This window comes from Phoxinus phoxinus (assembly GCF_949152265.1).
Source record: "Phoxinus phoxinus genome assembly, chromosome: 3".
Taxonomy (NCBI): domain Eukaryota; kingdom Metazoa; phylum Chordata; class Actinopteri; order Cypriniformes; family Leuciscidae; genus Phoxinus; species Phoxinus phoxinus.
Window position 1 is genome coordinate 31,872,903 of NC_136878.1, and position 27,967 is coordinate 31,900,869.

At 38.1% G+C, this 27,967-nt stretch overlaps 1 protein-coding gene across 1 annotated transcript in view; it reads left to right on the forward strand.

Moving 5' to 3' along the window:
* Nucleotides 1-27,967, forward strand: part of setbp1 (SET binding protein 1) — a 67,732-nt gene that overhangs the window by 7,823 nt on the left and 31,942 nt on the right. Inside the window, exon 2 of the mRNA XM_079608163.1 lies at nucleotides 12,905-13,538. Within this exon, the coding sequence (XP_079464289.1) occupies nucleotides 13,068-13,538 (471 nt within the window). The 5' untranslated portion in view covers nucleotides 12,905-13,067. The remainder of the gene's footprint in view (nucleotides 1-12,904; nucleotides 13,539-27,967) is intronic.

Below are 27,967 nucleotides of genomic sequence, written 5' to 3' on the forward strand. Positions count from 1 at the left end.
TTATTAAAGTTACATAAGCTATTCAAGCAAGAGCATTGAAGGATTTCCTTGTCTTTTGTTGTTTGATTAACATTAACAACACAGACAGCAGGCATATTAGGCTGCTGTCACTAAGATATACAGTAGCTATAATGCATGGATACAAAATACTGTTACATATGCGTTGTCTTTCTCGACTGTATAAGTTCACTAACAGAATATGTCTGCTGTGTGCACACACAGATCTCACAGCGCACATGCGTTCTCTTTCACATCTTGCTCTTGAATGTTTAAATTGGCAAGGCTTAAATTAAATTAGTTTAAATGCACAACGTGTGCTGTTCAGGTTTCGCATGCGCTCGCACGTGCGTTATCAACACCCGGGTGATGGCGTAAATCAATGGTCATGTTCGAGCATATGGCACTCGCATTGAACAAAGTTTACAAAGAGTGACCGTTTTGTTCATGTTCTTTTGATCATCATTGCTGTTGTAATGTATTATCGGGAGCCAGCATGTGCATCCATCGACAGAAACAAACATTAGCAGAACTGTCTGTTTTACGCACTGTTATTTTGAACAAACCATATTATAGATGCGTCATCAGATTTTGAGATGCAACCCAAGTGCTTGAAGAACCGTGGGTGGAGAACGGTGCAGTTCTAATTTTTTTTTTTTTTTTTACCGAGAACCCCTAATCACGTAGCCAGAGAAAGTGTTCATAACTGATTTGGTGTATGAAATTGATAACTGATTTCTTACCTCTGCAAAAACTCCAGCGTTGCTCCTTGGTTTGATGGGTACGAGATGTTCAGGCAGTTGTAGACATCAACCTAACAGCAACACTGAGGATGGTGAAGTGGCTATTAACAGATAACAAAGTACTCTAGCTGCAAGAATAACTTCCTTTTTAACATACAGTATACACAAGAGAAGGGATCTGTGACTTTTTGTGGCAAACCAAACCCAAAAAACATAAATTCCAGCAAATAATAAATATTATATTATCTTTAAATGGTGCTACTCTCCCCCTTTCACCTTGCCCTTGATATCAGCAACTCACAACATCTTATCTACAGAGAGAGAGAGAGTGAGTGCATAGGACATGTTCATTCAGAAATCTGCACAAATCCAAAGAAAAGTGTATTGAACCCTGTCAGTGTCGGTGCTCCTGTTTTTGTGTGTGTGTACTTTAATGAAGGGAGTACATTATTTTAGAATGGTGATTAAACTGACTAGAACTACCATTGCATTCAAATGTTTGTTTGAACGGACTTCCTACCAAGACAGAACATGAATTATATGAATTAAATTTCAAAATCGCTGGTAGCCCTCCGGGCAGGCACTCTTTTGGTTATCCGAAATGAATTTAACTATAGCCCGAAAAAAGTGTCAGTGACTTTCGCAGTTTTCTCCACTGCGCTCCCGATCGTCACATTACAATTATTCAAATTCTCAGTGTTAACTGTTAAGCATGATGATATGGTAACATGTTACACTGAAGTAAGCTGCTTTTAAATGAACGTTTATTTTTATACAAAATTTTATTTCCTTAATAGCCTAAACAGACTTTACACTGTATCCATCACTGTAACTTCCCGAACCCAGACACAAGAAATGAAATCCATTCAGCCCCAGCAAAGGCTGGATATAGGCTTTATTCATTTGTCATATGCATAAAGCGCTTCACAGCCGTTACACATCACATACCCAACCCTTGATTTGTGCCGTTAGACTACTACTTTGTGCTGTTAGACTACGGTACTTGACTTTCCTTCCTTTTGTTTAGTTTTTAATTCAGAAAATTAGTAATTAAAAAAATAAAATAAAAAATACGGTCCCACTTTATATTAAGTGGCTTTAAGTACTATGTACTTACATAGAAAAATAAGTACAATGTACTTATTGTGTTCATATTGTATTGTAAAATACATTTTCTGCTATTGCGGTGTGATACGGGTAAGGTTAGGGACAGGTGTGCTGGTATGGTTAAGTTTAAGGGTGGTTTAAGGTGTAAGGGACAGGTAAACAGTGTAATTACATAAATTAATTACCGCTGTAATTACAAGCAGGTATTTTTAAAATATAAGTACAATGTAAAAACATATATGTACACAATAAGTCCATTGTATCAAATGTATTAATTTCAATGTTAGTACATAGTTAAAGCCACTTAATATAAAGTGGGACCAAAAAAACTTTAAACACGTTTATATTTCCAATCATTATGTTGGAAAATTCTTATCAAAATCTTTTCTGTTAAGCTTGTGTATATTTTTAGGTAAAACTGTTAAATTATTAAGCAATATCTCATGTAGGTTTTTTTTCTTTTGTTTTACATACTTTCCATATGTTATCCTTGATTTGTTTCACCTTCGTTGCGTTTTACAGTGAAATGAGAGTTCCTTGTCTTTAATAAAATCAACACATTAATGATTTACCTCTCATCCACCCGCGACCCACCTGAAATTGTTTAGTATGTCAGCAGCCATATCACCCTGTAACCCAAGAATGGTTTCCCACTGAAGCTAAGCGGGGCTGAGCCTGGTTAGTACTTGGATGGGAGACCTCCTGAGAAAACCAGGTTGCTGCTGGAAGAGGTGTTAGTGAGGCCAGCAGGGGGCGCTCACCCTGTGGTCTGTGCGGGTCCTAACGCCCCAGTATAGTGACGGGGACATTATACTGTCAAAAGAGCATCGTCCTTCGGATGAGACGTTAAACCGAGGTCCTGACTCTCTGTGGTCACTAAAAATCCCAGGATGTCTTTCGAAAGAGTAGGGGTGTAACCCCGGCATCCTGGCCAAATTTGCCCAGTGGCCTCTGTCCATCATGGCCTCCTAATCATCCTCCTATATATACTAATTGGCTTCATCACTGTCTCCTCTCCACCAGTAAGCTGGTGTGTGGTGGGCGTTCTGGCGCAATATGGCTGCCGTCGCATCATCCAGGTGGATGCTGCACATTGGTGGTGGTTGAGGAGATTCCCCCCTTCTATGTAAAGCGCTTTGAGTGTCCAGAAAGGCGCTATATAAATGTAATGAATTATTATTATTATTATTATTATATTATATTTTATTATTTGGTCCGCCAAACCTGCGGAAATAGCCGTGATCCACTCATCACTAACACACACACGGCAAGTACGTTAGCATTGGCTAAACTTCACTGCGAACAAATCCACATGATTAAAAACATCCATGATCTTATTTTTTCTTTAGATAACAAGTCAAAAGAGTGAACAATGTAAATCAAGGAAGGAATTTTATTTCACTATTTAAGATACCCATCGGGCAGGGAGGTGATGCATTTTGGTAGCCCCGCTAGAAGATACAATAGCACCATAGATGAAGTCTATGTCGAATGCCTTAAATTCCAAATTCGTATATTATGTCATGGCTCATGTGTACCAATGGTTAATTATTATAAATCCACTCTACTTTTTCCTCAGGTGGAAACATGGCAGTTATTTGGCAACAAAATGTAAGGGAAAGCCTAAAACAACAAAACTAGGGAGTAGGACTTGGCTAATGTCGATCAAAAAACAAAACTACACCAACTGACACCTCAAATTTAAACATCATAAACATTTTAAATTACTAATGGTCCGCATCCAAAGTTTAAAACACACACACAGTCAACTTTAGTTTAATGGCTTCGATACCATGGAAAAACTCCCATATACTGCCATACAAATATTTGTATTATTATTATCTCAATTTGTTTAGATAATTTGGCTAATTTTGCCTCAGTAGCTTTCACACAGCACAGGGAGGCTTTATTTGAATCGTTGAACTACGTTTACAAAATAATTACAAGTAAAAAGTCAGGTTTGAAAAACAAATTGCAAACGATAGCACAAATAAATAGATTAGAATAAAGAGACAAATAAAATGAACATGGCTTTACGTTTTTCTGGTGGTTTTAACAGTAAAGTAAATTCGCCGTCGGAGAGAAGAGAGCGTAACAACGCGCAGTATCGGTACTGCAGAAAAGGAATATTGGAACCATGTCAGATATTTTATCAATACATATCGAAATATCTATATTTTTGACAACACTATATTACACTGGGCAATGCGAATTTACAGCATATTTCAGTAATTTTACAGATAATTTCAAAATACATGAAAATCTGACCAATAAAGCAATACAATTACAGACTTTTTGTACTGTGTAGTGTACTATGACCTCAGTAAATATGTAAATTAAGTCACAAAAAGTTAATTTAATTATTTTCACATTGTATATTTTTTGGATAATTTCCATTTAAATTTAATCTACAACTACAATCCACAGATCCTCATAGACTTCCATTAGAAAAGTGCAAACTGGTGGGAATGGTGAACGGAAGCAGTTGCTGATGAAGGATTGTTTAGTAGCGTGTTTAATTGTTTTTTGTTGTCAAGGCAATTGTGATTTGATTTGCAGGCCTAAAAATTTGTATCGGTTCTTTTTGAGGTCATTGGATTGTAAAATCTTTTCAACCATGCCCCTTATGTCACTTTAGCACCTTGTCCCATTAGTGTTGTCCGATGTGGCAGCCCAGCCATTCAAGAAGCTAGATTTCTTAACTGGCCTTGAAATGAACATCATGGTCAGCCTTTCACTGTGTGACTGTGTCTGGTCAAGGCGGTGGAAAAGAAAGCATGCTTTTTAGACAGCAGACACATTTGGTTTAATTCTGTTTCAATCCTGGCAACCTCACCATGCTACCAGTGAGTGTTTATTTACGTCCCACCATTGATGTAGAATATATTTGTGTAGCCGCCCGAAGCTACGGCACATGGAGTGTGTAATTCAGCCGTGTCATGACAATTGATGTCTGCCTTGAACAAATATGGCCGGGATTGTGAAGTTTCCCTTCGTTTGTAGAACTGTGCCGCTTCTGAGGGGTCTATTGATGTTAGCCAGAGTAGACGCCTTATTTGATTTCACACAAACGAAAATCAGACTGTGAGGGAGAAGTACAGTCCGTTCAATATGGTGTGCTGCTGTGTGCATGGGTGTTCGCTCGTTCAAGCTGACAAAACACAAAAAATATGTATTTCCAAAAAAAATCGTTAATAGAATCTCCATTGAACGGACTGCACTTCTGTCCTTCACTGTGTTTCTTGGCAATAACAATTAGGCTGGAATTGGATTATATCCAGTATTTGGCATATGTATTTTCAATAATTTTGCTTTGCATAAAATTAAGCAACATTTGTAAATGTAAAAATACAATGAATAAAAAAAATTGTTCCTTAAAGTTGCAATAAAACAAAAGTAGTGCTAGATATTTTTTCCTTATTGTGATACATCTGTGTGTAATGGATTGTAGACAAAAAGCAGGGTGGGGACATTATCTATTGGTTGTTGATTGGATTTTGAGATGTGGGCATTGTATTCAAAATTAACTCAAGCTTGTGGGATTTCAATGGCATAAATTATTGTCACCAGTGGAAGTCTGTCGTTTTCTCCACAAGATCCTTATGAAATTTTGATTAAAATGTCTAAAAAAAAAAAAAAGAAGAAAGATATGCATGAAGGAATTACTCATTATTGATCATTATCCTTCTTTGCTTTGATTACCGGTAGTAACAAAAACACAGTCAGTTTGAATCAGTTCCTTTGCAAACTGTTCATTTCAGTGAAAATATTCAAGTTTGTAAGTGAATATTCACAACTTCTGACTATATCGAAACGGAAATAATTGCGTACCGTTCTGCACTCTACTGTGCCATACCGCTCTGTGGAAACAAGCCATTAGTGACCATTTAATGGACACAAATACTTATTGGATATAGGATAAGAATGAAGACCGATTGGCTGCAGGAAACTAATAGAACAATTATTGTAAACAATTGAGAATTAAAGTATGTTTATTATCTCAAAGGAGTTTTAATTGTAACTGGATCCCATCTTATCCAAAAGATGACGATAAAGCTGCTTAGAGTTTCCTCTGTTTACCACCAGACCTCAACAAAGTGTGAGCACATGGTTGTTTGGCAAGGCTATTTGTGAGTCTACCTCAAGCCTGCTCTCTGTTCATGGCCTTAAAAGGGACGGGGACAGAAAGGAATCCTCTCACCACCGCACACAGTCTTGACACCCGACTACAGATTGTGTCCGTTCAAAAAAAGTCCTTGGAGCACGTATGCGTTTAAAGAAGCCCTGAACATACTGTTACATCTCGCTAACAAAATATACTGTCATATTAATATCAGGGATCAAGAGTGTTTTTTAGGAGTTCAGATTTTGCTTGCCCTGCTAACATCTTCACTGGCACATTTTTATTTGAACACAAATTTAAAATAAAATATATATTGAAAATAAAAATAAGCTAGTGAATATATATTTATATATAAATATAATATATATATATATATATAATATATATATTTTATATGTATATATTTAAGCAATTTCTTATACACATACACACACACACACACACACACACACACACACATACAACTTTAATGAAATTATATACACAGCTCCATAAAGGTAGTTGTAAATGGCCTTTTGTTAAAAAACAATAACATTTATTTTAATCAAGATTACCAGGACTATCACAAGCTACATAACTTTACCTTGAAGTTTTAAATGGTTAAATTTGCTACAGAAATGTTCAATACATCACACAAAACCAGTTTCTAAGGCATAAAACATGGATAACACAATTTAGTGATACCACTGAACTGGCCTGACAGGGCGAGTGGCAGTTCCTTCAACCAGCCCCTAGGTTGTTAAACCCTGATTACAGTTTATTTTTGTAATTTTCAGCAACTATTGAAACGCATTTGATTGATTTATAGTCATAACCCAGTTGAGCTGATTTTGTTGAGCTGAGCGAGATGAATTCGTTCAGATAATTACCCCCTGATGCTCTGATCATCTTAATTGAGATGCATCAGAAAAGAGGGCAGATCAGTATGCAAAGCCCCTTGAGTATGAGCGTCTGAATATATGCCCCCCTTTGAGTCTGCCACAGGCAGTGCTGCTGACACAGAACTGCTTTATGTGTTGTAGTTACCCACGGTCTGCCCGGGGCGTATTTGTGATAATAATAAACCTGTTTATGAGCCGACTGTTTTCTTACACAATTAGTGTGCAGTTAGCGTGCCCACTATACCAGACAGGGCTCTCTGTTACATAAACTGTGTGTTGGGGATTAGTATTGAGTAAGGGGCATTATTTTTGTGAGTGTATGGATTAGACTTACACAACCAGGAATCACACTGAGTCAAGAAATCTCCAGCCTTGATTATTGACTGACTATGTGAACAACCGTATTTACTTGCGGAAGTGAATGCCAACAGTTTAATCCGTATTGTGTAGGCTAGGTCTTTTTTGACAAAAGTAGTGCTAGTGACTTGAGACAAACATGTTTTGAGTGGTTGTAGGTTGATGTATATTTGTTCTGGATAGTTGCTAGGTGGTTGCTAGGTTGTTCTGAGTGGTTCTTAGTGGTCGCTAGGGTGTTTTGATTGGACACATCCCTAAAGAATAGGGATGTGCAAGACTAGTCGATTAAACGACACTGCTAGTCGACTTGAAAAATGCCAGTTTCTTTGCACATTTAATATTTTGCTTTGTTTACAACATTACAATGTTAATGTTACATTTTAAAATAAATATATTATTTTGATAAGGGTACATCTGGAGTGGAAAACAAAATAATTTCAATTTAGATGAAGTTTGCATATTTTGCATGCTTTGGTTTTCTCTGTGGCACTCGCAGTGGGTTCAGAGAAATCGTTCTCTCGGAAGACGAGTAAGGTGAGGGAGGATTTTGAAATTCAAAACGTTGCTTCATATTAAAAGTAAAAAAGCACAAAGCTTGCAATTATTGAATGGCAGGCATGATGCTACAGATGTTTAGTGAAATGTTGTTCACGCTGCACATTAACAGAAAACAGTACAGACTCAAATATTTTAGATTTAACAGACCATATTACTGATTAAAATCATGAAATTAATATGGTCAATCCAGAGCTAGTGTCCACATGGTTGACATGTTTAGCTGTTGTAGCTTATCCACGTTGTGTGCATGAAATGGACGCTGAACACAGTCAAAACGTGCCATCTGAGAAGAATTAATTAAACACCTGTTTCGGTCACTGATTTCGTCCGGGCCCTGACCCTCCAAAACTATTTTGGCCCAATAATGAAAATAGCTATTTTGGCTGAATAATTTCGATTGCTGAAAATATGGTGCATCCCTAATCGCGAGATATACAAAATTGTAAGAAATAAAGTTGCAATTATTTTAAATGTAGTCACAATTCCAAGAAATAAAGTCCCAACTGTATTAAAATACTAAAATACTGTAAGTCACAATTGTAAGAAATCATAACGAGTAAAAATAATCTCAATTACCTTTTAATTTTTGTACTTTAAGTCAAGTCAAGTCAAGTCATCTTTATTTATATAGCGCTTTTTACAATACAGATTGTATCAAAGCAGCTTCACAGTGATAACATGAAAATAATACAAAAAAAACAATTTCATCATCATCCACCTTTAAGGCAGATCTATAATATTGTTGAATATTAAATGTCCCCAACTAAGCAAGCCAGAAGGTAAGGCAACAGCGGCAAGGAACCAAAACTCCATCAGGTGACAGAATGGAGAAAAAAACCTTGGGAGAACCCAGGCTCAGTCGGGGGCCAGTTCTCCTCTGGCCAATGAGTGAACAGTGTATGAAGTTCAGAATGAATCAGAGTATTTGTCCAGTTTCGGTTGGTTGAAGTCGGAGTGGAGAGGAGGAGAGACTGGTTGACACTTCAGGTCAGCGTCGTCGTCGTCGTGTCCTGGCGCTGGTCCTTCATCAGATCTGGATACGGCCTGGTTCCGGTGGACAGCGGTAAACCTCGGGATAGACAGAGAGACTAATATTAGCGTAGACGCCATCCTTCTTATGATGTACCAAGTACATCAGGATTTACGGGAAGTGTTCCCGGTCCCGGCTGTTCTAAACTATGCAGCCTAATTATATAAGTCTATAATGTGTTATGTGTATGCTAGGCCGAAGAGATGTGTTTTTAGTCTAGATTTGAACTGACAGAGTGTGTCTGCTTCCCGGACAATGGTAGGAAGACTGTTCCAAAGTTTTGGTGCTAAATAGGAAAAGGATCTACCGCCAGCAGTCGATTTTGATATTCTAGGTATTATTAACTGGCCGGAATTTTGAGATCGCAGTAGACGTGAAGGACTATAATGCGTTAAGAGCTCGCTCAAGTACTGCGGAGCTAAACCATTTAGTGCTTTGTAAGTGATCAGCAATATTTTAAAATTTATACGATGTTTAATAGGCAGCCAATGCAGTGTTGACAGAACAGGGCTAATATGGTCATACTTCCTGGTTCTAGTAAGAACTCGAGCTGCTGCGTTTTGAACTAGCTGTAGTTTGTTTATTAAGCGTGCAGGGCAGCCACCCAGTAGAGCATTACAATAATCTAGCCTTGAGGTCATAAACGCATGAACTAATTGTTCTGCATTATTCATTGAGAGCATATGACGTAATTTAGATATATTTTTAAGATGGAAGAAAGCGGTTTTGCAGATACTAGACACATGACTTTCAAATGAAAGATTGGTATCAAAGAGCACACCCAGGTTCCTAACCGACGACGAAGACTTAACAGAGCAGCCATCAAGTGTTAGACAGTACTCTAGGTTATTACGTGTGGAAGTTTTTTTGTCCAATAATTAGAATCTCTGTTTTTTCTGAATTTAGTAGTAGGAAATTACTAGTCATCCAATTTTTTATATCAGCTATGCATTCCGTTAATTTTGTGAATTGGTAGATTTCGTTAGGTTTTGAAGAAATATACAGCTGAGTATCGTCGGCATAACAGTGAAAGCTAATTCCATGTTTCCTAATGATATCTCCTAATGGTAGCATATACAGAGTGAACAGCAGCGGTCCTAGTACTGAGCCTTGTGGTACGCCATACTGAACTTGTGATTGATAAGACATCTCTTCATTTACTGCTACAAACTGATAACGGTCAGATAAGTATGATTTAAACCATGCTAGTGCAATTCCACTAATGCCAACATAATGTTCGAGTCTATTTAAAAGGATGTTGTGGTCAATGGTGTCAAATGCAGCACTAAGATCCAGTAATACTAATAGAGAGATACAACCACGATCGGATGATAAGAGCAAATCATTTGTGACTCTAACGAGAGCTGTCTCGGTACTATGGTACGGTCTAAATCCGGACTGAAAATCCTCGCAGATATCATTTCTTTCAAGAAAGGAACACAGTTGTGAGGATACTGCTTTTTCTAATATCTTTGACAGAAATGGCAGATTAGAGATCGGCCTGTAATTGACTAGTTTTAAGTCAGCTTCCATACTGAACCATATTTGTACAGAACAGTATTAAGGCCTTAAAGAGGAGTGACAACCGTTTTTAGCTGCAGTGTGTACGTGGCCATTGTGAATTGGCGTCACACTTTTATTTGGTTTGCCAAACAGCTAGAACACCCAAGATGCATCGGGACACTACTCAAGAGGTATAGACAACTAAGATAAACAACTGGGTTTCAATTGAGGATTTGTGAATGGCTGTGTTTGAGTCGGCACAGGCTGGAATGAGAAACATGCTATTTTGACTGTCATGATATGATGGATAGATTGAGCTGTTTAGTCTAGCGTGGATCCAGGCTGTCTTGCGATAGCTGGCGTTGTTTTCAGTAGCCTCTCATCTGTCACCTGTCTGGCAGTTGAAAGGGTAAATGACACTGAGCTCTGTCTGACAACAAGCCAAGAGCAGATGAGAGACTGAGCTCGATGCTCCGAACCCTCAGTCTATACATCAATACTGACATCATCCGGCTGATGCTTGGCGAATGGAGAGTTTGTGTTGATCTCCTCTCCAAAATAGAAACTGCTTATTTCAAGGATTATTTTTAAATTTGCCATGGTCCACCATTCCTGGCTATTGTCAACTTTGTTTTGTCAGGCTTAACTGTGTGTGTCTCCGGGCCTTGACATAGGTATGACATAACATCCGTATGTCATCAGTCTGAGCCAATCAGAATGCGTTTTAGAATTATTTTTAGATCTAGGCTAGTTGTGCAGTCAACAGAACAGATTGTGATTTAATTTGTTAATCGTGGTTTGTTTGGACTGAAATAATTGATATGTTGAAAGCCGGTATCCCCCCCAAAATTATGCTAAATTCATTCAATGCCCAATTTGATGTGTGCTGTGGAGGTGTTATATTCAACCCTAATTGGGCTTTTCCAGGTATGTGGTCGCTCAGTTTGTGGTTTGTTTGATGTCTGGAAAGTGTTTATCACTGGGCCAGAGGCCTCATTTGTTGACTTTCACACCGTGACTAGGCTTACTCAACTGACCACTAAAGCAAATGAGCTGGTCAGCAATGTAATTATGGTGTCAGGGAGTTTGCCTGGAGCCAGCAGTACAACCGTTTGGGGTTGAAGACTGTGTGCTTAAACCCCGATCCTGATTAATTGGTGGTTTAACAAAGACATATTTGTCTTGTTCTGTAATTCACCTTGCCCACTTAAATAGGAATTACAGTACTGAGGAAGTATTTCATCACATAGCCTACCAGCCCTGACATACTTAACTGTTTACAAATTCTATTTAAATTTTACCAATAAACTGTCAATTATTTTAATGTAATGGCACATAACTGATAAATGGCTGATTTAAAAATGATATACTATTGTGTCTAAATATATGTCAAACATTTTAGTTCTAAACCACTAAAATCAGTGGTTTAAATCTATATGTTGGCATCTTAGCATTATAATGTGCCGTATAAAAAATGTATATTCTTTTTGAGTTTTGTTAGATTAAGACAAATATTTTTGAATGATATTAACTCTTAGTTTCACAGACGAGGATAAGACTAGTCCCAGACTAAAATGCATGTTTAAGCTGTTTTAACTAAGGGCAACTTGCTCTGACATACCTTAAAATATGCCACTGCCATTGTTTTGTCTCAAGATGCACATCCTGGCTTAATCTAAGCCCTGTCTGTGGAACCAGGCCAATGTGTTTTTCAAGATTAAGTGAGTGTTAGATGATTTCAAAAGTCATGTAAAAACATGGTTAAAATAAAAGAGGATCAATAAAACAAAATCTTTATTATCATTTTATATGGTTCAGATTAGGGATGCATCGATATGAAAATTTTTGGTCGATACCGATCATTTTTTATATTTGAATGCCGGTAACCAATATATTGGCCTGTAAATATAAATCCAGATTTTTATTTCATTTTTGAGAGCCTGATCAATCAATAAAAATCAAATACAAATTGCCTAAAAAATAAATTCTCACCATTAAAAGCCATGTCCCAAGCATATAATTATAATTTTATTTAGCCTATATATGACAATTGTGGTGCACATGTTGCACTTAACTGTATTTACCTTTTTGAAGTGATTTTAAATTATATTTCAAGCAATTTAAAACCATCATGGCGACCAGTGAGCATCAGAAGTGTCTCAGCTGAAGGAAATAATAAATTTTTTATCGCCTTTAATATATCGGCCAAATTTTCTTTATCGTGCATCCCTAGTTCAGATAAATCATGCATCTCTAATTAAAAACAATTAAAATGACTTTTGGTATTTAATACACATCTATGTTTACCTTATTGGACTTATGAGATTTGTCTGGAGTGGGCTACTCAGCACTATGTAGGCTAATAGAAATAGAAGTGCTAACAATACGTCTTGTCACTTGTTGCTACTTGTTAGAACAACAGAAACTGATTAACCCTGAAAAAAAATTGATTTAGCCATGTTACGACACATGCTAGTAAGAATGTGATGTGTAAATGCTTTGATACAGACTTTTTACCTGTTCAATAGGATTTAGCATGTCTCATATATGAATGTTTATAGTTTTAATCAACTAATAAATTGCTCTTTTTTTACTCTACTTTCAGTTTCACCTGGGAAAAACTCCACCTTAGCGAGATTTATAAGATTCCGGGAGCAGTAGAGCCAAAAGCCATCCCTCACTGATTAAACTCAATCACCCGGACCGGTGCCCAACTGTCCCTTTGGGTCCCTGTTTCCTGATTCTTGGACCAAGCTTTGAGATTATCAATGGAGCAAAGAGACCTTAATCGGACGGCCCGGCCCAAAGGAAACGAGGAGTTCTTCTCCACTGTTACCACCATCAACAGAGCTGACCTCAGTGAGGTGGGTCTCCTCGCCAGTCCAATGAAGAGCCTCCCTTTACCTGGAGAGCAACAGGACCATGAAGAGGACGAAGATCTCGGTTTGGGGAAGGACATGGATGTCACTTCCAATGCGGACAGTGAGAGGTGGGGGCAGGGAGATGTGCTGGAGGAGCAGGAATTCTCCATCAAGGAGGCCAGTTTCTCCGAAGGCAGCTTGAAGTTGAAGATCCAAACGACCAAGCGGGCCAAGAAGCCTCCAAAGAACCTGGAGAACTACATCTGTCCCCCTGAGATCCGCATCACCATCAAGCAGCCAGGAGAGCAGAAGGCCGCCAAGCAAGCCAAGAGTGGCAAGGGAGGGAAAGAGCAAGATAAAGGACCACCCAGAAAAAGGGTTAGTGTAACCGTCACTCTTTAGAAATGCTGTTGTTTTCTTGTCATGTGATCACTTTGTTGTGCTGATGTAGTATGGCATTACAGCAATAGCCAGTATGGACCGTAGTCAGATTAGATGCAATATTGAATTTGACTGCATTGTAATTGAGCCATGGTCAGCTGATGAAATATATATAAAAATATGTCTTTCCTATGGAAGCCTGTTTAGATGTTATTTCTTTTGCGTTTTTTTTTTTTTTTTTTCATTAACAAAATATTTATTTTGTGAATTTATAATGTGGTTTTGGGCATCTTTATGAACAGGAAATAATTAAGATGATAACTGATTTAAACTTACAATTCTGAGAAAGAAAGTGTGAATTAGGGATGCACAACATATCGGCCACCATAACGGCATTAGCCGATATATGTTCATTTTTAATATTATCATTATCGGCCCGATATATTAAAGCTGATAAATAATGGATTATTTCCTTCAGCTGAGACACTTCAGATGCGCACTGTTCGCCATGATGGTTTTGATATGCTTGAAATATGATTGGAATCACTTTAAAAAAAAAGGATTATACAGTTAAGTGCAACATGTGCTGTCATATAGGCTGTCATGTTGGCTAGATAAAATTATGAGAACATTATAATTGTGTGCTTGGGACATGTTTTTTTAATGGTGAGACTTTTGTATTTGTAATCAGGCTCTCAATAATTATATAAAAAAATTGGATTTCAATTTATAAATTTACCAGTAAGATTTATCAGTATCGGCCAAAATGTTCATATCGGTGCATCCCAAGTGTAAATTGCAAAATATAAGCTCGCAATTCTGACAAAGAATACTCACAATTTCTCAGAATTGTAAGATAAAAAGCAGCAATTATCTGTTCTTTCCACACATTTCTGGTGGACCAAAAAAATTATAATCGTAAAGAATGCGTTATGAAAAATAGATGCAACCGATGACAATACAACATATTGGGCCTCATTCATGAAGCATTAGAAAAACTAAATTCTGTATAAATCATTCATTAAATTTGCAAATGTTTGAGTTACATATCCCTTTTTATGAATTTTACTTCTGTTTCCATCTCTCCCATCCTTGTTTGTGTCAAATTAACTATGGCATCTGACTAAGGTTCTTAAGTACTAATGTAATAACTAACAACTTAGACATTTTATCATGCCAATTACATCTTTACAGCTCATATTCTCAACTTTGTGAACATTGCATTTGACATGTCCTTTTCATTGAACAATCCACATGGTATTTGAAGTCTGTGCTGTTCTCTTTAAAAAAGAAAAATCACATTTGTGCTGGGCTTAGATAATACAATTGCATTTTCTGGGCTTTCGGCTTTTTGGCTACTTGTCAAATGAAGTGTGTCCAGCGTGTGCCATAGAGTAACGTAACAGCTAGTCATTAACCTTTTGTGGCATTTAGACTCAGCGAGTTCATTGACTTATGTGTAATCCAGATATCTTTAGTGTAAAGGGCCTTTTTTGAATATTTGAGACCGTTTCAGATTTGGGATAAGAGAATTATATGAGTAGAATGATTTTTGGACATGGTACCATCGTAATTTCATGTTTGTTTTTTCAGCAATGGTACAGTAGTACATAGCTATTCTTTGAAGTCTCTTAGAGTAGCATGTAAATACTAGGAATGTGCTAAACTACTGTTTTCAAAATCAACTAGACTCCCTGGGCCACAAGGTAGACCTGTATAATTAGGGTGGTTTTGAGTTTTTAATACAGAAGATGGGTTAGTTCACCCAAAAAAATTATTTCTCTCATGTTGCTCCAAAAGCATAAGACTAAGACTTCCATTCATCTTTGAGCCACAAATGAAAATATTTTAACGAAACCTGAGAGATTTCTGTCTCTCCATTGAAAGTCCATGACTGACTGAATTTTCATTTTTGGATGATCTAAACATTTAATACAACATGAATGATGAACGATTGAGAGAGATCAGATGCTCTAAAAACAGCATTGCGTTGGCCAATATGTCTGTCTGTGGAGTACAAGTATAGCTGTACATTCAGAAAACGGTGCAAAACATGGCATGTTGCCCGTGTGACATATCCTAAGTAAAGACCATAGTATGTGAAAATGGTAATGATTCAGTACCATGGTATTTATCAGATGTTTGATACCATCAGTGTATCATGATCCTGCTACTTGTTTTAAGGAGAGCTACAGAGGTTTCTGCCAAATTGTGCGAGTTCGTGAAAATGTGAGACTCTAAAATGGCTCCTTTTAGTAAACACTTTCAGCTCACCACAGCGTGCTCCATTGAGTTTTTAAAACAGATATGTCGCATTTTCCCCGTCTTCGCAGAAGAATGAAGGATTGTGGAAGAGAACGGGAGGAGAGGCTGCTGATCCCACAGCCAGAGTCTGTAATTTGACCATAATTAGGGAGAAAAAATCTGTGCTTACTGAATCAGAGAAGGAACTGCCAGCATCAGCATCTTTCAGCAAACGCACCGCAGGCTCAAATTGATTGTGTTTCGTGTGGAATCTCTGGCGTTGAAACGCACTCATATCTTTTAATCTTTACAGTAATCTCTCAGGGTATGAATTATTTGTACTGTAATGGAAGACCAGCTCCTGCTGTTTCGTGTGATGTGCATTTAAAAGCCCATCCTCGTCTGCCAAACGCATTTGACTTGATCCCAACAATTGATGGTTTGATTATTGGCCTTGAATTTTGTATGTGGCTGCATGTTATCTGATTTCCCCAGGGATTTCTCTTCGCCTGGAGAGGAAGGACATTGTTGCCGCAAAGCCAAAGCCAAGGGGTCTCGAATTTCTCTTATTTTCGGGCTGGGAAACTTAGCCTTCGTCCACCCCACAGAGATGAAATTTTCTAAAGCGGCAGATACACACAGCTGAGAGGGTGATGGAGAAATCAATGGAAAACCAAGAAAGGCTCAAAGAGCAACAGGGAACTGAGGCGGGAAGCCTTGAGTGCAGCTGTCTCTTTCTGGCAATCTCCACATTGACCACAGACAGAGGGTCAAAAGGGGCAGAAGGAAGAACAGAAGAGGTGGCCTCACTCCACCGTCTAAAGTGTAGCCGTGTCTATAGAAAACCGCTCCGAAAAGGCAAAGAAAAGTGACCGCCCATCCCCCAAACACGCACCACAGATGGAATCCCATTCAATTCGAGAAGGGACAGTGCCACAAACTCCTCATTTAGAGCCACCAAATCCCATTCTGTCAGTGCCGTTTGGAGCTTATAGGCGTCATGCCCAGCACCTCTTCTCATCTCTCGGTTACAAGCAGCGTGGGGTCAGGGGTTAGTGCGTAATTGAAACCGCCACGGACTCGCTGAGAATAGGGCTTACATCAGCCCACTCGGACGCGACAGCTGCTCGCTGCGTCTTCCATTCGTAGCTACAACCTTTCCCCCCCTGCTAGTGTAATCAGAACGCCAGGGCAATGGCAGTTTAGACAAACCGGCACTCTGATGAATTAACTCGAGCTCCTCACATGGATTAGACGTCCTCTTCCACTCACTCCACTTGATGACCTGTTTTGCACTTTAAGTGTTGTCGTGGGCTGCGGTGCTGGAAAATTAGTTTAATGCAGCAGAATTTTTCTGCACCCACACAATAGTGTGACCACACAGCCAGAAATAGATCGCAGCCTTCTCGCTGGCATTGTAAAAGCACAGAGTCTGGATGTGCAATTAGGCGGTCTGAATATGCAGAGGTCAGGACACGTTGTGTTTGGCATCTCCATTAAGACTAAACCCACTGGTTTCGCAAATGGCACCTATTATTTATTTTTCCTTTTTACCAAACTGTGAAGAAAAACATTCAGTTTGAATTCACATTTTTTGTCAAAATACTCTGAACAAATTTAAAAGGCTAGTACACATGTTTCTGCATGATTATAGTGATCGCCTACTTTTTTGTATTTTGTATTTTTCCTGTTAATTTTCTTCACTGGGATTTCAAAAAATTCCTCAAAGTATTCTAAACCATGAACTCATAATTATACTTCCATTAAAATGTGTAAAAATATATACTTTAAACGATTTTTGATTGCCAAAAGTTTTTAAAAGTGGCATATAACGTATAATATAAAACTATATAATATAAATATTGTAACAAAATATTGAGCTATAGACATTTATTATTCAATGTAGGCTAGTTTAAAAATATACTTTTTATATGTTTATAATATATATATATATATATATATATATATTATACTTTGAGCAATAGACATTTATGCAATTAACATTTAACAATTAAATTAACAATTAACAATGTTAATTGCATAAATGTCTATTGCTCAAAGTATATATATATATATATATATATATATATATATATTACACAATTGCTAATGAATACATGCTTTATGGGTGTGGCAAGTTTGGTGTGGTTCTCGTTTCTATGGTGACAGTGCCTACAGTGACTTCTCTGATTGGTGGATTCAAGGCGCTGCCCATTTTAGGATTGAGGATAATGTAGTTCTTCGCAGGGAATTTGGCAGTTACACAGAATATTTTAAAGATGAAGTTGATATCACACTGACCTTTGGCTTCACCTGCTAAGCTGATGATAGGTCGGTCTTAAACAGTTTATACATTTGTGATAAAAATCAATTTCTTAGTGGAGATTGTTACTTCTGGAACTTAAATACATTTTATGTACATTCTGTGGTAGTAGACGAGGTTGTAGTAAGTAGTAAGGTTGTCCACTGAAGTGCAGTTGACTTTTAAGTCTATAATGTATTTGTATCCAGTATCACCCCTGTGGTTTAACACAGTAGTGAGTTCATTGTGATGACAAGCCCGATAGAAGGTGGATCAATGCGTGAGCGTGTGCTCTCTGAGGGCCAGACGGCAGCGATCTTTGCCCCGTCACTGCTCCATGTTTGACGACAACACTTTGATTGTCAGCCATTTCCGCCGGAGCGGGCATGCTCATTGGTGCGTGTTCGTCAGGGGAGAGAGCGAGCGGCTCGAGCCCTGACTTGACAAGGGGGCCGAGAGGATCGTTTTCCCTGTCAAGACGAGCTTGTGGGGCCGAACGCTTCCTTCGCGTCTCTACCTTGTATTGTCCCCCTGATTGTTCATATTTGGTTCGCATTTGCTTGGAAAAAAAAACGCATCCATAATCAGGTTGAGGGATGACTTCCTCTTGGAGCAACGATAGCGGAGGGGATAAGAGGTTTAAAAACGGTGGATTGTGTAGCAGGGTAAATGCAGCTTTTGTGTAGTAATGATTGGGGAGTCTGGCAGGGAGCAGATGGGCTAGCTCTCTGTCTCATTGTGTCTGGCTCTTTCTTTTTTTCATTTTGGCTGAACTAATATGCCAGATGGTGGCAAAGAGGAAAGGCCAACAAGTGAGCCGGGGCATATGGGGAGCCTGGTTAAAATGGGACCCTACTGTGGCGGGGGATGGGCGGGAGATGTGTGATACAATAGCAGGTAATTAAGGGAAGGACTTGACTTCGCCACTAAGCCTTTGTGCGCAGCAAAATATTTTTCAGAGAACCTGCAGTCAGCCTCAGACAACACTGTTGTACATCAAATTATTCCACTGATTTCTCTCAATCAGCCGTGATTACTTTTTTCAGCGTTCACATCTGTGTTTGGGCCTTCATTAGGTGCTACAGTCTTTTGGATAATAGTCCATTGACACGGTCACAATATTCTCGTTATTTTTTTCAGCACGGCCCATTCGCGATATATACACTACTGGTCAGAAGTTTGGAATAATTAAGATTTTTTTTTTAATGTTTTTAAAAGCAGTCTTGTGTCCAAGGCAGTAAAACAGTTATAATGTGAAATATTATGAAAATTAAATAAAAAAATCTATTTAAATATATTTTTTTTTCAATATTCAATTTTCAGCATCATTACTCCAGCACATGATTCTTCAGAAATCATTTTATACTGATTTGCTGCTCAATTTTTTGTATCCATTATTATTGGGTCTCAATTACTAATAATGTTTTTTTATTATTATTAATGATGAAAACATTTATGCTGCTTGGTAATTTTGTGGAAAATATGATGACCAAATCACTTGAGCACCAAATCAGCATATTAGAAAGATTTCCTAAGGATCATGTGACACTGAAAACTGGAGTAATGATGCTGAAACCGATTATTTTAAATAATTGTATTAATATTTCATTAATTATCATTAATTATTCATTAATTATCATTAATTATTCATTAATTATCATTAATAATAATAGTATTAATGTTTTTACTGTATTTTTGCTTGAATAAATGCAGTCTTGGCTGCATTAAAAACATTAAAAAAAAATATCATAATTATTCCAAACTTTTGACCTGTAGTGTGTACGTTCAATAATCAGTTTGTCTTTTGTGTGGACAATTATAGTGTCTGGAGATCCAGTACGGTAATAGCTTATCAGGCTCAAGGGTGTGTGTGTGTGTGTGTGTGTGTGTGTGTGTGTTAGGCCTATATTAAATTCTAGGTTAAACCCTCTGTTTGAGTTCCTCTCACTCTGTTCAATATCACTTCAGCACCTCAACGTACACACACACACACACACACACACACACACACACACACACACACACACACACACACACACACACACACACACACACACACAGGCTCATCACTCAGGGTTACAGCCTATCAACTCCGTCTCTGTGTATACAAGCTAGCGCTCGTCCACCCGCCAAAAGTCCGGCCTTTATTCCCAAATGCATAGCTCACCCAAGTGATCTACTGCCACGGACGGATCCAACTAACATATGTATCATATTTTCTTTTGGCCCGTGTGTCCCAACCATAGTTGCCAGTGAAGTGGAGTCAACAGTAATCACATCAAAAGAAATAGAGACTCGCATAAACTGGCGTGTTGTATGGTTTTCCATGGTTTACTGCCAGCGTCACCTTTCAGCTACGTTCGTCTATCTCGCCATCGGCGGGAGCTGAATTCAGGTTTAAATCCATTTAAGTATCTGTGAGGTGTGATAAGGAAGCCCCTTTTAAGAGTGTCCAAACCCTGGCCCTCCTGTTGGCTGCTGGTTTTTATGTACTAATGGCATTGGCCACTCTCTTATCTGTCTGTCACACAAGCCCTGCTCCAAAAGCTTCATTACCCAGCGCCCGTGGAGTCATCCTTTAATACGGGACTGTAATCATTAGGAGCCGGTCCAGTGTATTCACCGGAAAATTAATTCGCCATCTCTCGCTGAAGTCGATAGGTGACTCCCTCAGCCTCTTGATGTGAGGTATTTATAACAAGCTGTTTGTCATTGAGGGAGTGTTGATGGTGACTAGGGAGGAAATTGTGGGCAGTTGAGCAGTCAAATAAAAGTGACCTTTGTGTGTAGGAGACTGTCAGAACAAGAAAAAAAAAGTCCCTGAATGTGGTTTTACTTCATTTATTTAGTACTCTAGCTACTGTTGTTCTTTTCAGGGGCAGTCTAATCGGTGTGTGAATATGAGTGGGATGCAGTTGTTGATATTTTTATCATTTTGTATCATCAGTTTTTACTGGTACTTGTTAAAGCAAAAATTACTACTGCTATTGCAAGTACTTTTCAAAAACCATAATCCTAAGTATAAGAGCTGACAATTGATTACAAATATATTGAAATTAATTATGTGATCTGTCGATTATTAAATCAAATTAATCACAATTAATTTCATATTTCAAGATCTGCTCAGGAAAGCCCCCATAATGAAAATAATGAAAATACATAACTCTGCCTTTAGAAGTCAAAAATATTGTTTGTTTTATTTCCATGTCATTGAACATAAGCTGGTTGCTGCAGTTTACAGCAATCCATTTTGCAGTGGAGTTTGTCAATCTGTTTTCACTCAGACTGTAGGCTATTCTTGCACTATTTTTCAGTATTTTTGTTGCTTTTGTACACGTTAGATGGACATCTTCAGCCATTGCATCATGCCTTGCCATTTTCTTGGTTTTTCACACCTTGAACAACACATTTCTACAATGCTGTTTTTGTTCTGTTGTGCTTCGTCCATCTGTTGAATGCAAGAATGAGTCCTGTGTGACCAGAATTTGCAAAAATATGGTCTGTATGTAGGTTATATGTTAAGCATAAATTACTTTGTTGGTACGTAAAATCCTTATTTTCACCCTGCACAAAGTGTTAATTTTACATTAATGTTTTTATTGCTTTTTCAAAAACAAAAAAACACAATCTTAACAAATAAACATGATCAATCCTAGAATTAAGTGTACTTGTATGGAAACAATGTCACAGCCATACAATAAAATGGACCAAAAAATTCTGTAGACTTCTAATGAAGGAGGGACTAAAAGGGATAGTTCACCCAAAAATGAACATTTTGCCATTACTTACCTTGCCTCAAGTTGTTCCAAACTTCCATAGTAGGAAAAACCATACTATGAAGTTAGTGGGGTCCATCAACTGTCTGGTTACCCACATTCTTTAAAATATCTTCTTTTGTGTTCAACATAAGAAAGAATTCATAAAGATTTGGAACAACTTGAGGCAAGGCAAGTAATGGCAAAATTAAAATTTTTGGGTGAACTATCCCTTTAACTCATATCTAGAGACCAGTCACCAGAATATCATAAGCCGCGTTTCCATTACAGATTTGCGCAAATGTTTTGCGCTTTTATCTAAATATCGATACAAAACTATTGCGAAATGACGGCGTTTCCATTAACCGATGTTATGCGACTAAAACGTCCTTTTTTCTCTCGCGATAAAGTCATTCTAAAAATCACGGCAGCGGACGTTGGTTTATATAATCTCACAGCCACCGCATTAGACATTATTATTATTAATGGAGGGAGACGTACGTGTTATCCAAGCATTAATGGCAGGGAAAGACCCTTATATTCCAAACGAAATATAAGGAGTTTCTGGGTGTTTCACCCTCATTTCTGCGCTGAGGTTTTGATTGTGGCATTTCTTTGAAGTTTAGAATCCAGTATTCCTATAGGCTAATTATTGTTTCTTTTATGAATTTAATAAAGAACTCTGTCTCCTATTCCAAACGATCCATGTAGGCTACTTTTGTGTCCATTCGTTTTTTCCTTTTTAAACCCGTAATTGAAAAACGAAAAATAAACGGTTGTCTTTTTAAAACGCAAAGTTGAACACCACAATTTTTATTTAAACTGGCTACACCAAATGCTGCGCAAAAAAGTAAATATCGACGAATTTTCAGATGTTTGTTTAATTACTTTTTTCCCCTTTATTAAACATGTAAAATATTCACAAATTAATATGGAAAACTTGTCGATTTTACTGGTTTTCTAAGGCCAAATTAGAACCTGGAATTGACATTTTCCCGCAGTGCTGAATAAGAAGAGCCATTAATATTATTAAACTATTGTTTTCTAACTCGGCTATAAAACATCTCCATCTCCGCTGTTAAGCAGATGCTCTTTTAGAGAGAAATGCACCTTTCATACGGATTACTTAATCAGAACAAAATGTATTAGCTTTCGATTCGAATTTGTTCGTTTTAAAGTGGACATTTCAAGCTTAAGCCTATAGGCTATATTTTGTTTCAGTTCTCGCGCTCCAGTTCACGGAGATCATGAAAACGCGCCTGATTGTTTTATTTTATTTTACAAAAGCACAACATTTTCTTGTTAATGTTTACACAAATAAAAGTAGTTACAAATAATGTATTATTATTTTCTGTATGACCAGAAATTATAGAGTAGGCTATATTAAGTTGTTTCACTGTTAATAGGAAAATGCAAGTGTTCACGCCCGCGCCTCCGTGCCATGTAGTGCGCGCTCCACACTCCACACATATGCGTCAAAATATTGTGTTTATTTGTGATAATCTCAGCTCTGTATTATTATTGTCTAACCCGTATTATGAATGACATTTGACGAATTGCTTTGTTCCTTTTTTGGATAAAAGCGTCATCTAAATATGTAGCCTAGTAAATGTTATAATAATGATGATAATTATTATTATTTGCGTACACGGACCCCAAACACACCGCGTCTTCTAAGTCAGGTGACTGTAAATGCGCAAAAACTGTTTCCATTGCAGTTTTGCGAAATATTCCTTTTTCGAATTGGCTGAAAAACCTCCTCATGCGAGCGTAAAAACTTGTTTGCGATAAACGAGAGTTTTTGCGAAATTGACGTGTTTCCATTGAGCGTATTTTCAATTCGCAATTTCAATTTGCGCAATTTGAAGGGTAATGGAAACGCGGCTATAGAGACTTAGAGGTCAGATATTTTTTACATGGGTCGTTAAGCAACCGCCCACAACACCCCAGCAATGCCCTAGCAACCACACAGAATGCCCTAGCAACCACTCAGAACGCCCTAGCAACCATTCATCCTAACCATTATGACAGAAAATGTTCACAATGGTTTAAGATCAGTTTGAACTACAGCTTCATATTTTATGAGAAATGACCCAGTCATTTGATAACAAAATCTATAATGTGAGTTAAGGATGTGGTCACATTTAACTGTTGTTCGGTAAATTTTTGCGTGTAAAATCCAGTCATTTCAATAGGAATCTACTCGTTCAGGAAGTCTGCGTGAGGGTGAAAGAATTTCACCCACAAATTTTGCATCAGGTTCAGTTTGTTATGCGAACTTGCCACTTTGACCAACAGAAAGCTGCTTGGTTTGATAGTGACTTCTGTCTGACTTGTGCTTCATACATCGCTACACTATGGACAGTAATCACTAATCAGTTGACTCTTTTTCTTGACATTTTGCATGAAACGGCACCTTTATTATTTTATTTTGCTAAGTTTGACATCTCACTGGCGGTTTGATCCCAGGTGAAACTATTTGAGATTACTCTTCTTACCAGCTGCTTGCTAGTGGTCCCTGTCTTTGTTTTTTGGCCCACTGGGCTGGAAGGGTTGGGGTATTTTTTTCTTTGGAGAGGTGTGGGGGTTGGGTTTGGGCTGAGTCTATATGATTTACTGCAGCTGAAAGACCAGCTGCCCCTCTGTGTCTGTTCAAGCTAACCCTCCTCCTCCTCAGCCAGCTCAGGCACTCTGCCATTGCATGTGTTCATCCCAGACCCGAGGGCAGTGGACATCGCTACCAGTCTTTAATAAAGCTATCAGCATCAGGACTGCTGCTCAGACAAATGACATTCATGTATTAGGAGTGCAGTTTGGGTAATGAAATCTGTGTCTTTGACAAGACTGAGTAGATGGCGCTCTTTTAACCTGGGGTGAACTGTTGGGATGGTAGGCCACTCTGGGGGATGGGTTGAGTGTGTGTGAGGGGGAGAGAAAAAGACCAATTTCAGACTGGTGCAAATGATTTGACAGCATGAATCAGCCAGCAGCCTTGTGCAGAAATCAAAATTGGGGCCCATTTAGCTAACTAAGCTACACCAATTTGGACAAGCACCAAACTGAACTTTTACTTGCTCAATATATCTCAGCTAAATTCTACATCTACAAAAGTCTGATTAGACTGGGTTGAGTCCACTTGGAGCCCAAAGTGATTGTGTTGTGTGGTTTAGTACTTGACAATGGTTTCAGGTGTTAGGCTATTTTGATTAGCTTGAACAAGATGCAACTTTGATTCAGGCATTACAAACAACTTTCAAAACAGCTGGTGGGAGAATGATCTTTTAATTGACACATCAAACCTGGGAATAACTGCATCAAGTGTACACTGTAATGTTGACACATCATTTTGATGTAAGCATCTCTAAAAACATCATCATCTCTCCAAAACATCTTCATCTCTGCAAGCGCTGAGATTAACATGCAATGTGCACTAGGATCGCTGTATTTAAATTCACATTCGGATAATTTCCAACAATTATGTGGACAGAAGTTTATAGCATTACTATTACTTCAAGTAAATGTTTTACGTCTAAGGGGATCGGCTGATTAAAAAGTTTGGGAACCCCAGGTGTAAGTAGTCGAATGCTTTAGAAATACTGAAACCCTTTGCATTCATACTTGCAAAGCTGGGATGACTCTGACAGACAGACACAGGTCAGGGTTTAGACAACTGGAATCTCCCCCCTGGTGAGACCTTTACATTTTGGTAGGTGGTTTCTATAAACAGACTGTTGCTAGCCACATCTAATCCACAAATATTTCTGTTACGAGCGCTATGCCTAGCTTACATACAAAGAATATCATTTACCCCCATGTCTGTATGTGGTACTCTGTTTCAAGGCATCTCATGGCACGCTCACAATCCCTCTGTTGTGCGAATGCCGAGTGCTGTGGGTGGACTATGTTCTCCTTAAAACGTAAGCAAGCGTCACCTTACGCTGCAGTATAATCCGTACGCCTGTTTCTCAACTTTAATGTTACAAAGTTGGTAATGTAGTCCTTTAGGTTGCTTCACATTCGGAGAGGTTTAAATTCTTCATGCTAAATGCAAATTATAAAATCTTAACTAGCATGGACAGGTTGTGTGACATGAATGCACTTGAAAATTAATTATTATTAACAAAACTATGCTAGGCAAAATAAAATATGACCTAGACTACCTTAAATACAGTTATTTTGTATTGAGGATAAATATGTTTTGTGCCGATCATTGTTTTGTGTGTTGAGTGTGTTGCTGAGATTATGGACCCATCAAAATTTTGTTTTCGTGATGTAAATAATTTTGATACTGCAACTTGACGTCAAATATAAAATTTGGATCCTGAATCAAAAGAAAACCAGTCGGGGATCACTGACGCTGATCATTCAGAGCTACAATCACACCCTGTGTCATTTGTTCATTCTCAAGCCTTGTAAATTAGGTGAAATCTTTTTTTCTTTCCTTTTTTGGCTTCTAGACTTGATTGCAAATTGAAGTCTGTTTATCATGATTGGAGGGGGACAGACATGACCTCTGAGCTGCATGTCAGCAGTTTACCTTAAATTAATGTTTTAGGATAAGCAGATCTGTAGTTTGTTAGTTAATTGATTTGCATAATTTGCAACTGATTGGCGGCCAGTAGCTGAGGGCAAAGTTTCTTGCTTGATGGTAGAGTTGGACCGTGATTTTTAGTTGCTTTACAATTGCTGTTCTAGTGGCCACAAACAAATACATATAATTCTGTTTAATAGTTTGTTTTATTGGCAAGTTTTTAACATGAACTAGTTATGGTTATGAATGAATACTTCGCCCAAAACCTGTCATCATTTATTCACCCTCAGTTTAGCTATTTCTTCTGTAGAACATAAAAGGAGATGTTAGAGACACAATATTCTTCTCACTACTCTTTTTCATGCCGTGAAAACATATAGCGACATATAACTGTCAAACTTCACCAAAAGGGGGTTTTGGAAGCATAGATGCCAACAAACTGTCAAGTCAAGTTTGAATATGCGGATGTATGAATGAGATTTGAGGGCTAAAGATGGAGTTTAAGAACAGTCTGTTCCCAACACAAAGCTATCATATGGCTTCAGAACACTACAGTACTTTTTATACATACTTAAGTACTATTTTTCTTTTTGGAGATTAGAACATTCATTCTATGGAAAAGAGCAGTGTCAAATTTGTCCTTTTGTTTTTCCACAGAAGAAAGCCAAATAAGTTAGATTTTTTTTTTGTGTGAAGAATTTTCCTGTTTGACTAAACTCCTTTTAAAGGAATAAAAAGTAAAGCGAAGAACATCAAAGTGCTCACACTGTTATATCCCATTCTGAACTGTTCCTTTATTCCTTTACTAATAGAGCATGAGGGTTAAAAGTAGCCTACTCTAGATCAGCACTGTTTATTATCACTGCTCCGTGGAACAAAAAACCCTGTTTAGCCGCAGTTTCCGTTAATATTGCCCAGATGTCAAATTACAGTTTTGGGACCAGAGAAATGCCCAAGGAATGTGGGAGGGCACAGGGTTACGGACTGTAATGTTATTGGTGTTTTCAGGAGGAGTGGATTTATTTTACACAGATCACCGCTTTTCACGCTGTCTCAATGGGGATTGTGTTCAGTAGGTGAGGCTACAGTGGATATGGTCTCCAGGTTTTAAATTAACAAATTAAACTAGATGTATCCTGTCGTATAAAGGGAAATTAACTCACAAACCCTCCAATCGAACCCTCCTGAGAGCTGTGGCGTGCAGGTGCGATTGTGAATATAGACTATACAAAGATCCACGTTGACCATATTTCCTGTTTATGTGGCGATTACTACCATTAGTAGTACGAGTACACCCTCCCTGCCCCTGAGTTTAAACCAGTGATAGAAAAGCACTGTGTAAAAGGGCACTCCATCCTCCTAAAGCCACCACACTTGAGTGCTCTGTGCACACTTTTGTGTTACTCGAGACTTAAGTCCCTCTTCATTGATCCTGATCCCGTCTTGAACCCTGTAATCTCCTGATGTCAGCCAGCTTATAAGGCTTGCCACATTGGACTTTGCTCTGAGGGAACTTTTCCTGAGTTTGTTATGAAGTAGCCCATTATCCCATATCTGCCCATTGGGCTCTCAAAATAACAGGAAGTGACCCATA